General features: G+C 39.3%; 1 protein-coding gene across 2 annotated transcripts; it reads left to right on the forward strand.

Annotated features, from left to right (window-relative positions):
- Positions 1-28: 28 nt before the first annotated feature.
- CEP76 (centrosomal protein 76) lies at positions 29-14942 on the forward strand. 2 transcript variants are annotated; one of them, XM_058830935.1, is made up of 12 exons: positions 29-184; positions 1495-1650; positions 1974-2055; positions 2428-2652; positions 3262-3369; positions 5110-5207; positions 5862-5990; positions 8774-8965; positions 10901-11067; positions 11943-12276; positions 13500-13717; positions 14175-14942. In XM_058830935.1, exons 1-12 carry the CDS (start codon positions 29-31, stop codon positions 14311-14313), a joined length of 2004 nt encoding a protein of 667 aa, XP_058686918.1. In that variant the 3' UTR covers positions 14314-14942. The 2 variants fall into 2 exon arrangements, with proteins under 2 accessions (XP_058686918.1, XP_058686919.1); XM_058830936.1 differs by having other exon boundaries at positions 3184-3369; positions 14175-14941.
- The last annotated feature ends 1074 nt before the right edge of the window (positions 14943-16016 follow it).

A 16016-nucleotide genomic window follows, 5' to 3' on the forward strand; every position in this document is an offset into this window, starting at 1 on the left:
AGGAAGGAAGGAAGGCAGCCGGGCGCGGATGCCGCACCCACGGGCTGCCGCCAGGGGGCGGTGGCGGCGCTGCCCGCGCTCGCAGCGCGGCGGTTGGGGCTCGTTCCCTGCCGGGTCCGCCATGTCGCTGCCGCCGGAGAAAGCCTCGGAGCTGAAGCAGATCATCCACCAGCAGCTGCTCAAGGTGGGACTGGCGCCGCGTCCCGGCGCCGGAGAGCCTTCCCCTGTCTCTCAGGGGGCTGTACCGGCCCCCGTGCCGGTGTCACCCCGCCGCGAGTGGCGGCAGCGCCCGCTGAGGCGGTGGCGGCGCGCGCCCGCTCCGGCGCCCCGCTTTGTTTTCCCAACTTGGGTCGCTCGCTGCAGGTGGTTTCCAGGCTCCGCTTCGTCATTTTCTTGTTGCTCTATGAGCGAGGGTCTTGAACTGATAAGTAAGGAGGCTGTAACTCCTATATCGCTTGTTAGTGTAGGGGTGAATATTCCTACCTGTCACACAGGAGAATGGGGTTTTGGAGCGAGTCCAGAGGAGGCCAGCGAGATGTTTAGAGGGAAGGAGCGCCTCTGCTTCGAGGAAAGGCTGAGAGAACTGGGATAGTGCAGCTTGGAGAAGGGAAGGCTCAGTGGAGATTTTATAGCAACCTTCCAGTATCTGAAGGAAGCCTGCAAGAAAGAAGACAGACTTTTTACCAGAGCATGTAATGACAGGACAAGGGGAGATGGATTGAAATTGAAAGAGAGTAGGTTTAGATTAGATATTAGGAAGAATTTTTCACTGTGATGGCTGCTGAGGGACTGGAAAAGGTTGCCCAGAGAAGTTGTGGATGCCCCATCCCTGGAAGTGTTCAAGGCCAGGCTTGGTGGGGTTGTGAGTGACGTGGTCTAGTGAAAGCCCATGGCAGGGGCTTTGGGATGAGATGATCTTTAAGAAGTTTTCCAACGAGGTCATTCTGTGATTCTGTTTCAGGTATTGGTGGCTGTGTCCTTAACATCCTTCCAGTGTGAGAGTCAGCTCTATAAATTCATCTGCTTTCACAGCTCAGATGATGCGCAGACTTCCTTTTGAGCACAGGGAAAGCTTGCAAGGGAGATCTACTACTTTTGTGCCTTACGTATATAAAAGCATATTTTTTCCCTTAAAAAGTAAGGAAGTATTATATTAGGTTTGAATTTTGAGGGAGACAAGAAATTTAGAACAATGACCATTTTGTAATAGATGGATTTACAGACCTTTTTGTAAGGAGGGAAGTTTAAGATGGCTTACTGTCAGAGAGCAGTGAGAATGCCTATGTTTTGTATGCTTGTAATTTTTTTTTACTGGGAGCATTGCTTTTGTAAGGTAGTGGCTCATTTGATTAGTTCTGAAAGGACCAGTATTTTGGTGTAGTTATTTCTGTGTTCCTAGGAAAGCACCCTTAGCCTTACAGACTTATTTGGCAAGTTGTACCTGCTACCATACAAAGAGCTGGTGTTTGTAACACATAGTGAACTTCCTTTCAGATGGATGTCCATGGGAGGATACGAGAAGTTCTTGCTGAGACTATACGAGAAGAGCTGGCACCTGAGCATCAGCAGCTGTCCACAGAAGACCTGATGAAAGCCCTAAGACAGCGGGGAATCATTGATGATGTTATGAAGGAACTTAAATTTGTAACTGTAAGTGGCTTTTGAAGAGAAGAAGTATTTCTGCTTGTTCCTTTTACTGACGTGGTGTTTTGACAAAGTGAAACTATGCTGCTTCTGGAGGTTTGTAAGGACGTTACTGATTTGAGACATTATAGAAGTAGAGAAGATTAATGGATATGCTGAAATTGGTTTGCTGATAATACTGCACTAAAAATATTTGTTCAGTTTTAAAAGGGAGCATACCTTAGGAATGGCATTCAGATTAAATGGAGGATTCTTTAATTTTTAGAAGACTGTAGTAGGAGCACTGCTGCATCCCTTGACTCCTTAAAAAGTCTTAATTGTAATTCCAGGATGTGAATGAAACAGAGAGGACTTCGGCTCCAAAACCATCAACACATTTTGTTGACAGAGAACCACCAGTTTTGAAAAAAAGTATGTTTCTTGTTTATTTAAATGTTTGGATCATAGTTTTGAAACAAATTTGAAGTCTATGATTTTTGCATTCTGAATGTCGGTATGAACTGGCATAAGGGTGGGTGTTGCCTCTGCTTATCCACATGGAGTAAACTCATGCAAGCAGCAGCAGCCATCAGTGTTGCATTAAATATGATTTATTATTATTATTCAATTTACTTAACACTAAGATAATTTCCATATATTTTAAAATAAACTTCTCCTAAGCACTTGTCTCAAAGAAGTTTCTTTTTTTTTGCTAGTCTCCTCTTAGTTACCTGATATTTAACAAATTAAGCTTTTTTTAAGATCTGTTTGTAGTCTCTTCATTTTTATTGCTACGCTTTACAGCTAACATTGACCCAACACGGAGGTATCTTTACCTTCAGGTTTTGGGTGGAAAAGCTTTTCTGGAACATCTTCAGGAACCAGAGCCTCTGCCTGGCCAGATCTGTTCTACCTTCACTCTGTGTTTACATTTTCGAAACCAGCGCTTCCGTTCCAAACCTGTACCCTGTGCCTGTGAGCCAGATTTTCAGGATGGTTTTCTACTTGAAATACACAGGGATAGCCTAGGTAAGGAATATTGTGGGTTTAGAGCTGATGGTGTTGGGATTTTTTCTGACCTAAGAGTTATTGTGAAATATGTTTGATATTATTTAGTGGATTTCTTTCCTGTTTTTTTTCTTGTTGTCCTGAGGAAACAGATGACTGTATTGGGTTATGCCACTTGTAGATCTTTCTCTGCTCTTGCTCTTTTCCTTCTTTTTCACTCTAACTTGAGATTGCCCAACTTTATCCATTCTTAAATGTTAATTCCATTTTATCTTTTTGTGTGTCTGAACTAGTTGCATTGCAGTACTCAACTACAAAGTAATTTTATCTTCTATGTAATCTCTCTGTAGCTCTGTCCTAAAATGAGTGTGGTTTTAGAGATGGGACCATTGCTTACACTTCTGGACTCAAGATCTTTCTTTATACTTAGTACATACATTGTGTTTTATACTTACTACATACATTGCATTTTGTTGCGTACTGTTTTAAAATTCTGATGAGAACTTGGGATGGTAATATTCTTGCTATCTTATTTTGGTTTAATAATGGCAGGTGATGGAAGTAAGATGGTGGATGCAACCACTATGTTATCTATATGTGACCCAGTGCATATGGTTCTGATCAAAACAGACACATTTGGTGAGACCACACTGGTAGCATCCTATTTCTTGGAGTGGAGGTCTGTCTTGGCTGCAGAGAACGGCATAACAAACGTTGCTGTGGAACTCCTGGGTGTAGGTAAGCATAAAAAATAAGCGTGTTATGAAGACTTAAAATTTTGGGTACTGAGCTTGCTTACAAGCTTAAAGCAGTATTTTTTATCTAATTCTTTTTTTTCTTCAATTCAGAAGTAACTGTAAAGTTTCCTTAAAAAATGCCTAGAAGACTTAATGGTCAGATTTTTCTGTTACCAAGCTGCTAAAAATGAGCATTCCAGATCCCTTGTAAAAATGGTCCCCATTCATGTCTGGGAATTCCCACTATTGATTATTGCAAAATCTGGTTAAGTTATCAGAATCAAACCAACCAAACAAAAATCCAGTAGTTCCATCTCCAGGAATCTATCTGATTGGTGCACTGGGGAGTAAAATCCAGCTTGTGTGCCTTTCATAGCAAACTAACAGTTGCTGGAGAAAGGGATCTCTGCTCCCATTTATCCCAGTAGCTGGAAGCACCTTTTCTGAACGGCTTGGTTTAGGTGCTTAGCAGTTTGAACACACGTGTGTTTTTGTGTATCGCTTGTCCCCAGTCCTCTTCTCAGGAGTTCCAACACAGGTTGTTAGGATATGATTTAGTGAATAAAGACTAGGTCTCTCATGACTTCCTACAAGTCTTTTTACAAGAGCAAGTAATGACAGGACAAGGCAGGATGGATTCAAACTGAATGAGAGTAGATTTAGATGAGATAAGAGCAAGAAATTATTTCCTGTGAGGGTGGTGAGGCACTGGAACAGGTTTCCCAGAAAAGCTGTGGATGCCACATCCTGAGAAGTGTTCAAGGCCAGGTTGGATGGAACTCTGAGCAATGTGATTTTGTGGAAGGTGTCACTGCCCATGGCAGCGGGGTTGGAACTAGGTGATCTCTAAGATCCCATCCACCTCAGGCCATTCTGATTTTAATTTTCTATGATGACTTGGAAATGCATAGCAAATAAGTTGAGCTTAATTCTCAGATGGGTGATGGAGCAAGTTAAATTTCATTCTCATTAGCTTTTTTCCCAGGTAATAAAGTATCAATCCAATAAATCCAGTGTTTTTTCTCTTCTTCAAAATCCTGTCATTGTACAAAATGCGTCAAGAACATCAAAGGATGCTGCCATCTCAGATAAACAGATAAACTATTATGCCAGGCTTCCATCACTTGTATTGCATGTGGACCCATTTGTACCATGTTTTTTAAAGCTTATTGTTGTTTATGTAATTTCAATTTCAGCATTAGGCAACAACATTAAGTTGAGGGGGGTTGTTCAGTTGTTTGTTATTTTGGGAAGTTTTTTAAGTTGAGTAATCACTTTGTGTGACAGCCAGGGTCCTTCATAATGAACTGCATCCTGGGGGAAGATGAACTTCACTTATTTCCAACTATTTAAATTTGAGCTACTTGTGTAATCAGTAGGAATAGGCACATTTACAGTGTGTGATTCTCTGATTTGATTTTTGATGCCTATTCCAGACATTTCTAGAATTCCATTCTAGAATTCATCTAGTATGTCCCAGTAATGGCTGCAAATAGGGCCTTGGATAATTGTCTTGGATGTAGACAACAGTGCTTTTTTTGGTCATGTTATGCTTTCTTACAGCCTCATTTGAGTTTGAAATTTAAATAAAGATTCTTACTTTGCCTATGTTTAAAGAAGTTTACTTTTTGTGATTATATAAGACTAACATACATATTTTAATGGTTTGCCCCTGCCTGGCCAAAATAATCTAGGCAAATTGAATATGAGAGACCTGATGAAAACTTATTTTGTTTCAAAGGTACAGAATCAAAAGTTTCTGTTGGTGTTTTAAACATCAGACTGGAAATGTATCCACAGCTTAATAAGACACTTTCTTCAGAAATAATTAGTACTCAAGTAAGTAATTTCTGGGAGGCCTAACTTACTCTTTTGTTGGTGGGGGAGAAGAACAGAATTGTAGATGTTGAGGACTGTGGGGTTTTTGACTGTTTAATACTTACTTATTTTTCTTCTATTAAATTTAAATATAATTACCTTTTTTACTTTGTCTATACTGAACATTACTGAAAATATTGCTGTAATGGGTTTTTCTAATTACTTGTATCAAAACCTCTGAAGAAAAAAGAAAGATGCAATATATCTAATTTTCTTCAGGTAGCAATATGTTTTCTTGCTCTTTCCCATGTGAAACAGTAATTTCAGGTTAGCTTTTCTGCTCAGAAAGCCAGTAAATGTTGGCCTGAAGGTGCATGCAGATATTCTCCTGCACATTACAATCTGAGCAATCCTTCTGTGCAGAAATGCATTACTTAAAATGATCATTACTTCAGTCAAGCCTAATATATGAACCTACAAACAAGAAATACAACTTGAAGTTTTATTAATTGGATTTCCATTTAAAAATGCATGCATTTGGATGACACACTTAAAATGTTAAGCTTTATTTTACATATGCCAGCATGTGGTGTTAATGTCCTTACTGATTATGGCTTTTTTTCTCCTGTTTGGAATTAGTATATGTAGGATTGGTTTTGTTTTTCCTACCTACAGTTCACTTTGGAACGTCAGAAAACAGCAGAAAAAGAACGTTTATTTCTCGTGTATGCTAAGCAGTGGTGGAGAGAATACCTGCAGATCAGACCTACCCACAACACAAGGCTGGTAAAGATCTTTGCACAGGTTTGTGAACTGTATAAATAGACCAATCCTTTCTTTAAGTTATCTTTTTATTTTATTTTGAACTTTATGTATATGCAGAATATGTATAGATTTATGATGTGGTTATGTTCAGGTCAGGGCTAAATGTGGTGTGTCGTGCAAAAAAATTAGATTTGTAAGGACTTAACTTCTGTTTGTCTATTGAAGCTTAATAGGACAATGCAGACAGGAGGGTTGCTCTGACTACCTCTGATCTACTAAGTGAAAAAGCCTGCTTAGTCTTGTCCTTGAATACTCAAATGGCTGAAACTTGGGTGATCTGTACAAACTGTTTCAGATAAGTTTTGTACCAGATAAAACAGTGACAAGAAATGGACTTCCTTGATCTATTAGAACAGATCCTCAAAATATTTGAACTCTATGTGATCTGCAATGCAATCTCTCTGGTTTATGTCACACAACAACTACAGTCATAATTACTAGAGTATGATAAATTACTGTATCAGTTGCTCCTCAGTACTCAGTAAAAGGAATGGTATGATCCTTGCATTTTTCACACTATGAATTTACCCTGTTCAGTAGCAATTTTCCTACCGCAGTAGCTTATCTAAAAGCAGTGTTCTGAGGCAATCTGTGCCTCCTCTTCCATGAGGCAACAGCTTCCCTTCTGGCTGTGCCCTGAGTGTGCAGGAGTGATGTGAACTTAAAAATCTCAGCTGAGGCCTGAACCCTTTACTCTATCACTCCACATTGATGGGGTGGAGGCAAGGATAAAAATTGCAAAAGCAAGGAAAAGTTCATGGGTTGAAATAAAGGTGGGGAAAGGGAGAAGGGAGAAGGGAGAAGGGAGAAGGGAGAAGGGAAGGGAGAAGGGGAAGGGAGAAGGGGAAGGGAAAGGGGGGGAAGGGAAGGGAAGGGAAGGGAAGGGAAGGGAAGGGAAGGGAAGGGAAGGGAAGGGAAGGGAAGGGAAGGGAAGGGAAGGGAAGGGAAGGGAAGGGAAGGGAAGGGAAGGGAAGGGAAGGGAAGGGAAGGGAAAGGAAAGGAAAGGAAAGGAAAGGAAAGGAAAGGAAAGGAAAGGAAAGGAAAGGAAAGGAAAGGAAAGGAAAGGAAAGGAAAGGAAAGGAAAGGAAAGGAAAGGAAAGGAAAGGAAAGGAAATGGAAATGGAAATGGAAAGGAAGGGAAAGAAGCAAAGAGAGTCACTCACCCCCTCCCACAGGAGACAGATGCCCTTACAGTCTCCAAGCAGAAAAGATCTGTTCCCCACCCCCACAGTTTTTAGCACTGAGCATGACACTATATGGCATGGAATATTCCTTTGGTCAGATCATGTCAGCTGTCCTGGCTGTGTCTCCTTCCAGGTTTTTGTCCACCCTGAAGCTAGAACTATGTGGTGGCAGAATGAGAAGCGTAGATGGCTGTCATACTTACTATACAAGCCCCGCTCACCAGCAGCTAAAACACTGGTGTGTTCACAGCACTGTTTTGGTCACAAATCTAAAACACAGCACTATGAGGGCTGCTGTGAAGAAGACAAACTCTCTTCCAAATACAAAGGCTTTAAGAGTTTTAGGGCAATGTATAAAGAGAAACAGGTCTATAATTAAATAGGATAGGAACTAGGCCCCTGCTAGATTAGTACCTATATAGAGCTTATCTTGAGTTTCCCATTGGCCATAGCAAATCTTAATAAAACTTTCTGGGAATGGAAATTACTTTATTAGATTAGTTTGATAATTTGGTTACCATCAAGTTTCAGATGAGTAATGCAGAAACAGGCATTTTATATATATGAGACAATATTAAAAAATAAATCCTGCCTGTGGGGTTTTTTTAATTGCTTTTGTGCTGTGAAGTAGTTTTCAAAAGGATTCCAGTCATCCTCAAATAAATGCTGCTTTTTTTTCCCACCAGTTTGCTGGAAAAGCATGACAAAACCTTAACGGGGACAGTATATGACTACAGTAAAAATAGGAGACCATGATTTCCTGAAGCTGCAGAGATTCAAAAGGCTTTGATCCCTTTTAAAAATATATGAGCATAAAAGTACAAATCTAGCCCAGTGAGGAACAGAAGACTTCTATGCTTCTTGAAATAGTTTTAATAGATGATAATCATAGTATTTGCCTGCAGCATGTAATTAAGCATACCTTTTTTTAAGTAATCTTATTTTTTCATTTTTACAAGAACTTAGAAATTCTTAGTATTATTGCTTAATTCAGATCTAGTTGGTTAATAGATCTAGTTACTGTGTTTTGAGCAATTTTTATTCCTTGCTATTGTAAGAGGTAGAGTATTCAAATTCAAAGCAAATAAGCACCTTTTAAACTCTAGAATCAGTTGCTGAATGTTTAATACTTTTGAGGGTGGGGTTTTTTGGGGCTGTTGCAGAACCCAAATTTTTTGGGGTGGTTGCAGTTGTTGTGTGAGATTTGTTCTGGCTGGTTTTTATACTTAATGATAATGTGGATATAGTGATGATAATGTGGAAATTGATAGTGGGTAGAGCATGAACAGTTCCTCACCTGTTTGAGAAAATTAATTGCAGCCTGTGCTGTTCCTGGTGTTCATACATTTAGTCCAGAATTCCCTATGGATGACAGAGCCAGAATGAAATATGTGATGTCTCTAAATGAGTTGTCTTAATGGTCTTGGGTCCTAATTCTGGGGGTATTTTCGTGTCTTCACTGTTTTTGAGTGATACTTATTCCAGGGAGAATACATCCCAGAGGAAAAAAAGCTAAGCTAAGATTAACGTTTTGCGACACTGGCAGGGCTGGCAAATAACCCCATTTGACATGTTCAGGATGAAAACGGGGTGAACCGGCCGGTGTGTTCCTACGTGAGACCTCTGCGGGCCGGGCGGCTGCTGGACACACCCAGGCAGGCAGCGCGCTTCGTCAGCGTCCTGGGCCACGAGAGAGCCCCAGTCATCGGCGGGGGCGGCGGCAAACAGGAGCAGTGGTGCACCCTCCTCTCCTTCTTATGCAGGAACAAGGTGTGTGACGGTGCCCGTTGTGTGGCACCGGGGGGTGGGTGTCCTGTTCTTAACGAAGTCAGGAATTTAAAACAAGTTGCAGATACACGTATTAAAATCGGGTTTGGAAGATTCTGTTACAGTCGTGTTTGAGATGTTTTTAAAGAGAAGCAGATGCTAAATAGTAGACAAGAAGGTTTTGGAGCAGACTTCCTTTACTGCTGTAGTTGGGGTCCATTTGTCAATGCATCTCTTTGACACTGAGTTGGCTTTTCTTCCATTGCATTTCTGAGAACACATCTCATCCAATGAATCCCTGCTACTGTGCAGGACACTGCTTAAAATTCTGGACTAATCCAGGAAGAGTAGAAAAAGTCTCTTTAGTCTCTTGTCTCTTTTGTTGATTTGATGGGGTTTTTTTTGTCGTTTTTTTGTCTGTCTGTTTTGTTTTGTTTTCCATAGATGGGCTGAAATATACTGACAGTTTTTATGCTACATTTTTGCAAGATAGGAAATTTCACTAGAAGTTTCAGCCTAGTTCTTGGTGGTCTGACATTTGTATCCCATGAGTATAATAAGCAAAACAAATTGTAAGTGGTTCTGGTTTATAGCTCTTCAGTTTTATGAGCAGAAGTAACAGTGATCACTTCTGATACTTCTTTAGGGTTGTCAGTTCTTTTTATTGCCATGGAGATACTTCTGCCTTCAAAAATAACGTCACTGATGTGTTTGCATTTAAAAGATGTGTTCATGGCAGCAGGAGCTGTATCCCAGATTTTAGACCTGCCTCCAAGACCACACAGAACAGGCATTGGCTATTGTCTTTGAATATCAGATGATGCATAGGTGGCATGTTAAGGCAGTTCTGGCTATCCACTGGCTTTCAGATGGAGATGGCAACAGGGACTTTGGGGACTGCTGTGTTTGGACACACAGAGAAGAATGTTCCTTCAAGGCAGAAGGGGAAAGCTGTATGGAAAATAACTGAATTTACCCCCTGAGACACCAGCTGTATCATTATTTTTCTTGTGGAAAGTGGCACAGGTCCACTACAGGGTTTAAAACTACTGCGTATTTCTCTTTTATGCTGTGGTAGGGCAAGATTGTGTTGTCTTGATACATCCAAGAACTCTGAAATTCACATTTTCAACATTCTGAATAGTTACTTGACTAAAGAGCCTTACTGTTCTGCTTCTGAATGCTATACTTTGTATTATGAAGCCTTCATTGTTTGAGCAAATTTTGTTCTTACTTTACAGCTAATGTTTGTAAAGAGACAAAGGATATTAGACATTGCATTTGGAAATCGTTTTCTGTGAATTATCAGTGGTAGTAACGTGTTTATGAGATAAATGTTTTTCTAACTAAAGGAAAAAACAGCTGCACATGATTCCCAGTGGTTTTACAGTTAGATCTGTGGGGGGCCTTGTTTTATCTTTGTCTAGTTTCTGAAGTTTGGCAGCACATTCAAGAAGGTGAAATACCAGTAGAATTACATTTTATTAAATGAAAAATTTCCTAAATGTGTGCAAATACTGAGTAATTTCTAGTCTTTCCTCAGGTGTTTGATTTATATATATATATATATTTACAGTTAATTAGAACATTGGTTTTGTTGTCACAGGTCAATAGATTCCAGTTTTGGGTTATTTGAAGGTATCTTTATAATTGTAAGAAATGTTTCCCAGTGTTAATCATACACTATACTTGAACAAACAATATCAACAGTCTATCATTAGAACATCTGTTTTTAAGTTTTAACTTTTTTTATTCTATTATAGAAAACTAAAACCTGTCTAGTGTAAGGTAAAATCCTGACTTTTGATACATATTTTAGATAAATAGGAAAGTAACATGACTTGTTAAATGGTGACTTGAGAAATACCACTATTTTCTTTCTTTAAGGTTTTATCCATACCTAATACTCAAAACAGCTCATTAATATTTATTGTCTAGGGTGACTGTGAAGACCATGCTAACCTTCTGTGCAGTCTTCTTCTTGGGTTTGGATTGGAAGCCTTTGTGTGTGTTGGAACAAAAGCAAAAGGAGTCCCCCACACTTGGGTAATGACTTGTGGATCTGATGGAACAATTACTTTTTGGGAGAGCTTAACAGGACATAGGTGAGTAAAAAGAATATAAGAAAACAGAACAATGTATATTGAGGTTTGTGCAGGATATTTTTACTCTTGTGTTTTGTTTTTTTTAAATCTTTATACCCTGTCATGTAATCCAGGTGATATTTGTCTTTGAATATTTTTTCTATCTACTGCTTTTGCTTGGAAAATAACTGGTTCAGCATGAGGGGAAGTATTTCATCAGTTTGTAATATATCAGTGTCCTTAATACTGTATGGTAACTGTTTTGTGTCTCATGGCAGCTGATTGCCATTGACGCTATCACTGCCATCATTTGTAAAGGAGATGAAATCTGACATGATTGTTTAGGAACATATATTTTTTGCTTGATTTCGTAGGCGAAATCAGTGTTGCATTACTTTTTTGCTCCCTGCAGAAATCTCTCTAAGTTCTCTGAGATTTTCTCTTGGCTTGAGTTATTTAAGAAGAGCACATGTTCGATGTACTAAAGCTTCAGGAACATGTTCTTTCTGGTGTTCAAAACAAGCAGTTCTGTTTTGCCACTGTTCGTGTGTCCTGTGATTAGCATTTGCAGGTGTATTTCTCTAAATGTGATGAGTAACAGGGAAACTGTATGAGCATGTTCTTGTAGATGCAAAATTTAACTGCTTGATTAAGCAGCATATTTTTCTAGATTTAAAGACTAAAAATTATTTCTTGTTTGATTGTATATTATATCTCCAAAATGTGTGCAATTACATTTCTGTAAACAAATGAATGCCATTTTTTGGGGGAAAATTGATTACAAACTTGGCTATAAGTGTTTTTAAAGGAGAAATGTCTGTATCTGTCCCATCTAAATATTTTTACCTTGCCTTGAAATAAGCTGTATTAATAAGAAATTGAATATTTTTGATTAGGTACATCCACAGAGCTATCAACCCTGATGACCCTCCCATAGTTGAACAACCCAAGCCACTGTATCCATATCGCACAATAGGTTGTATCTTTAACCATCAAAAGTTCTTTGGAAATTGTCAGCCCTCTGATGCTGTGGAGGTGTGTGTGTTTGACCTGCATGATGAATCTAGATGGAAACCCATGAGTGGAGAAGCAATAAAATCCGTATGTCCTCCTGGAGCAACGTCTTCAGTTCCCCCTTTTCCTCCTCTGTGTGCTTCTACAATAGATGCTGCTGTAACAAGCAACGAGATAGAAGTGCAGCTGAGGATACTGGTCTCTGAACACAGAAAGGTGAGGAAGACTGGCAGTAATCTGTCATGGTAATGTGTCAATTGTATACTTGTTTTGGATAGCCATTTGTTAGTTCACATACTTGTATCTTTGCAATGTCTTTTCCATCAGCTTTTGCAGAACTGTGATATGTGAAAAGTGAAATTACTGAAAAAATGTTTGGGAAGACTGTAATGAGCTGGTTTAGACATCATACTTACTATTATTTGCAGTGGTGATCCGTAGCCTCATGTGTGAGCTTTTCCCTCCACCCTGCCTTTGCCCCTTGTTCTAGGTCTGTGATCTTCAGCTTACCTGCAGACCACCCATGAGCTGCTTCTAAAAGCACCAGGAAGATCAAATCTGATTGTTAGCGGACTTTGCCAATACAGCACAAATGTTTCTGGTTCCTAGATAAAAGTAGGCTTTCAGCTGTCATGATCTTACTCTGACTGCTTTACAAAATGGGAGATATTTTTAGAAGTTAGTTTTGTCCTTTTTGTCCAGGATTTCTACAAGGGATAATGTGCCAGAAATGGTACATCCTGTGCTGGATATGAAGGCAACGATACTTTAAGTCCCTGTTAGCTTATGTCTGTTTTTAATGAGGTTTTTTTGATTGTTTCTGTTTTTATCTCCCCACACGATGCTCAGCCTTTAGGGTGGCAAAGTAATTCTCTGAGTATGAGTCTCATGCAGTGTTGAATATATACATGGTAGTTTTTTATATTTCTTTGCCTTTGGGATGGTAGGAGGAGGGTGTACGTATGTGGTGGGAGCATGGATGGTAGAAAGAAGGTGCCTTTGTGTTTCAGGAAGCTGTTGTGCATCATATTTTCAGAAAGGGTTTTCCATGAGACATTTGAAAAAATGTCAGGTGAATCTTAGTTGATTTTTCCATATTTTTGCTGTGTATTTATGCATATCTTCTTACATTTCATGCAGAGATGCTGTAGCTGAAACAGGTTTCAAGTCTGCTGGCCTTATGCTTCAGCCTAATAGTTTAGCTTCATTCCTTGATAAATGTTTGATACTTGTGATGTCACTTACTTCTGGTGGTGGAGTTTGCTTCTCCCAGTTGGTGTGTGAGTCAATACACAAAGCTCACTGCTTCATCAGTTTACTGCCATTAACTACCAATATAAAGATTCCTGGATTTATTTGAATCTATACAGTAGGCAAGTTTAGGCATATCCTGATGTTCCTTCTTCACAGTTGTCATTGTTCTGTGACTTGCCTCCCAGGATCTTGGCCTTTCTACTGTTTGGGATGACCAGCTCTCCTATCTGTTGTCACCAGCATTAGCAGCCTATGAGCTTGAACGCACAACAGGTGTTTCTGTAGGAAATGAAGAGTTTCAGGATGCCGTAAGGAGAGCGGTACCCGATGGTCACACCTTCAAAGGGTTTCCAATCCATTTTGTGCACAGAAATGCCAGGAGAGTATTTGCCACGTGTCTTCAGTAAGTCTAAGTGTAAAGATATAGGTATATGTTAAAACTAAATAGTAATCTTTAATTGCAAATTGCAACTCATTTTTTTAATAATGAATTTTAAAGAAAATTGATTTCCTTAGGTTAGAACTGGAGGAAGAGTAGTGTGGTATGTGTAATGGATCATGGGGTACAAAGCTTTTAGGTTACATTGGTGACTCAGTGGTGATAGACTTCTTGTGTATTAAATTGAAGAACAAGGGAGGAGTTAATTTAATTTCTCTTCACTTGTTAAAAATGATCAGTGGTTGTGTCATTTTCCTCCAAGGCAACAGCCCTTGCACTATAGAACAATATTATTATTTGTAGTGACAGACTCATTCGTTACTTGAATGCTAGTCACACTTTAAAAAAATTGCACTATATAATTAAAACTTTTAACAATATCTTAGGATTGTCTGTTACTCTGTTTCTCTTTGTCATATAGGTCTCCTTTTTGTGAAGAAATAATCTGTTGTAGGGGAGACCAAGTGCGACTTGCTGTTCGTGTACGAGTGTTTACGTACCCTGAATCTGCGTGTGCAGTTTGGATCATGTTTGCTTGTAAATACCGTTCTGTCCTTTGAAAAAAAAAACCCAAATTACTCATACCTTTTTAGCACTGCAAAATAATGTATGAGGGTATAAAATGATGCAATTAAAAACTAAGATAGTATTTTATATAAATGCCACTGATTTTGAACACCAGTGTGTGTATTGAAGGGGATTGTGTACACAGTAATGATTGTATTTATAAAGAGAATTTATTCTTTGTAATAAAAGTTACTTTTTATATTTATAGGAATGTGGGTCAGTTTACTAAAATGGGTGCAAAAAATATTGGCTTGTTTTTTGCATTTCTGAATTGGTTTAAGAGTTTGTTTAGAAGTAGGTTTGTTTTACCTCTACAGAGTAGGAGACCCTTTTCTACCTCTCCTTTCCCTGTAGTGTACAGGATGTACTTCGTGAGTGACTGAGATACAGATATACTAGTGTTTATGCATGTGTCTTTCAGACAACAAAATTTATTTCTGCCTCTTGGGGACCTAATAGTAACTTCTACATTCAGCTTCTGAGAACAGTTCAATCAGATAGACTTGTTAATCTGTGAATTTAATAATATATGGATTTATTTTTTAAATATACATTAAGACTTGGATACCTGAAGATCTATGAATTTAATAATTTATGGATTTATTTTTTTAAATATATATTAAGACTTGGATACCTGATGATGTGAATAGCTATGATGGGTTAGATAAAGTAGTTAAACCTGATGCCTTTTGCATCTTCTTACCTTATGAAGTTTCTGAGGTAGAAGTTGTAGCCAGGCCATTTTTCTTGATAGCCATTCATGATTTTGTCTAATTCTGATGCTCAGATCTGTACTTAATTACCCACCTCTGATTTTGTCTATCTTAAACCTATGGGTGATGATTTTGCTTAGTATCTTTAAGTCTTTATGCTTTACCAAATGGCAAGCAGTTGGGCTTACTGAACTTTCTTGTACCATACTTCTCAGGTTTTTTCCCATGTGGACCCCAGGCATCTCTTGTGGCTGGAGAATCTGAAACTGGTTTCTTTTGCAGAAGCCATTCTGTGTCAGTGATAGCCCATGACCACCTCCTTTGCTTGTCCTTGTAAGAAAGGCAACTTTTTCTGCTGGTCCTTAAGCAAAAAAATTACGTGATCCTAGAGAATCTTGCAACACATACAGCAGGAGTGAATGTTGACATTTTGCATGTACATTTAATCAGCAGTGTGGCAGTGTGACACCATTTTTGTCTTTTTTCTTCAAGAGGTGTTAAGTACTTCCTACAGCAGCACTGAGGTTTTTTAAATTTAGGACTCTAATGGCACATTATGTACTTACTGGCCCTGCTGCTAACTTCACAAGTCTGGTTTTGTGTTATCTTTCTTTTTCTACCTGAAAGATTAAAATGCATTCGTTTGCCTCTTTTACAGCATACAGGATGCTGATAAAAGCTTCACAAGTACAATTTCTCCCCTATTTTCCTTTCCTGAAAGGCTGGATCATATTGTATAGTGAATATCTCCAAATTTAACAGCATTATTTAAGTCGTATCTTATATGCACCGCTCAAGAGGAAAAAAGCAGCGGCGTTCAGTACAGCTGGAAATGAAAGGGAAGAGAGGAACTGGAGGTGGAATGGGAAGAGAGGAACTGGAAGTGGAATGGGAGAGCTGGAGCCGGCGGCGGGGGCCCTGCCCAGGTGCAGTACCGCTCCTGTACGGCAGGGGGCACTCCCGGCGCTGTTCCTCACACCCTC

Source organism: Poecile atricapillus, chromosome 2, assembly GCF_030490865.1.
Source record: "Poecile atricapillus isolate bPoeAtr1 chromosome 2, bPoeAtr1.hap1, whole genome shotgun sequence".
In the NCBI taxonomy this organism is placed as follows: domain Eukaryota; kingdom Metazoa; phylum Chordata; class Aves; order Passeriformes; family Paridae; genus Poecile; species Poecile atricapillus.